Genomic DNA, 1,412 nt, shown 5'->3' on the forward strand with positions numbered 1-1,412 from the left:
TGAGAGTGAGGGGCCATGCCTTAGAGCAGTGCTTCCCAAACTTTTCGTTGGCGAGAGAAGCAACGCGAGTGTAGACAAGGCAGCGGGGAGAGTGGCAATGGCCAGTCCCGAAGCAAGTCCGCCCACAAGGGCTATCTTTAGAGGATGGAAACATGCAAGATGACTCTGGAGTGAGTCAGAGCAAGCCGCATTTAGCCGTCCTGCCTCCGTGAGATCCTGCTTGCTCGGATCTCGGCGCAGACACAGCCCTGGGCAGCGCTTCTCCCCGGGGCTGCTGGAGCACCAGGGCCCACCTCGCCGGAACAAGCCGCAAGACGCCGCCACCGCCGAGGGAGCAGGAGCAGCTCCTGGTGTGTCCCCGCTGGCCGGGGGCGGGAGCGGCCCTTCCGAGCCTGCGCCAGCAGCGCGCGGCACGTGGAGGCTCCGCCGCCCACTCTGCCCCGGGGACACGTGCGGGGCCGGCCGGCACTTACCAGAAACTGAAACATGGCGCCCGCCTCCCCTAGCCTTGCTTCTGCTCCTGTTCCTGGGGAAGTATTTCCCGGCCGCAGCAGCGCCTCTTCCGCCCGGCTACTGCTGACTCACCGGCCGGCGCCCGTCCGCCTGTCTGTCTGTGCGTACGTGGGCTGGCTCCGCCCCGAGGCCGCTGCTGCGGGGAGCGGGGTCCGCGCTTTCCTGCCGACCCAGGCACCAGCGGGGCCGCCTCACAGCGGGGCCGAGACGGCCGGGCTTGTGCACTTGCGGGAGTGTGCGCGCGCGTATGGGGTGTGTGCGCCCTTGGGGTGGGCACTTGTGTGTGTTTGTAGTGTGGGTGTACACTTGGGGTGCTTGTGAGGTGTGGGGGGTGTGCACTTGCATGGAAGAGTGTGCGCTTGTGAGGTGGGTGTGCACTAGCGATGTGGAAATTACGAGAGGATCACTGCTTGGCTAACAGAGCGCTTTACTTTATTTTACATGGCCGGGGGAGAAGAAGCAAGGGCGGCTAATTTTCTCCAGCTGCTAAGTCCAGACTCTGTTATATACTTGTGAGAAAAAGACACAGAGAAGTCGGCCCCTTAATACATTCTTGGCAGTCTGACAATAAATCACCCTGGAGTCCTGCTAGACTAAAGTGTTTTCTCTAGCTGTCTCCTGGTAAGTTTTATCTCAAGGCCCCTTTGTTTTTCGGCCTTTACTTATGCTCCTTATTATGGCTTAACTTTATTTTTGCTTGCTCCAGTACTTCTCATCACTAGTGTGGGGGTGTGGTGTGGTGTGGCATGTTGTGGGGGTGTGCTTGTGGGGGTCTGCATGCACTTGTGTGCGTGGTTATGTGCTGATGGGGGTGTGCTTGTGGGGTGTATGCATGCTAGTGAGGTTGTGTGCTTGTGCTGGGGGGGTGCTTGTGACGCATGGGGGGGTGTGTGCGCTTG

At 60.2% G+C, this 1,412-nt stretch overlaps 1 protein-coding gene across 1 annotated transcript in view; it reads right to left on the minus strand.

Annotated features, from left to right (window-relative positions):
- Nucleotides 1–588, minus strand: part of CUNH7orf73 (chromosome unknown C7orf73 homolog) — a 12,255-nt gene extending 11,667 nt beyond the window's left edge. The window contains exon 1 of the mRNA XM_019515451.1: nt 474–588. Coding sequence (XP_019370996.1) covers nt 474–488 — 15 coding nt within the window. The 5' untranslated portion in view covers nt 489–588. The remainder of the gene's footprint in view (nt 1–473) is intronic.
- Between the last annotated feature and the right edge of the window lie 824 nt (nt 589–1,412).

This window comes from Gavialis gangeticus, unplaced genomic scaffold (assembly GCF_001723915.1).
Source record: "Gavialis gangeticus isolate Ggan-Ray unplaced genomic scaffold, GavGan_comp1, whole genome shotgun sequence".
NCBI classification, from domain to species: domain Eukaryota; kingdom Metazoa; phylum Chordata; order Crocodylia; family Gavialidae; genus Gavialis; species Gavialis gangeticus.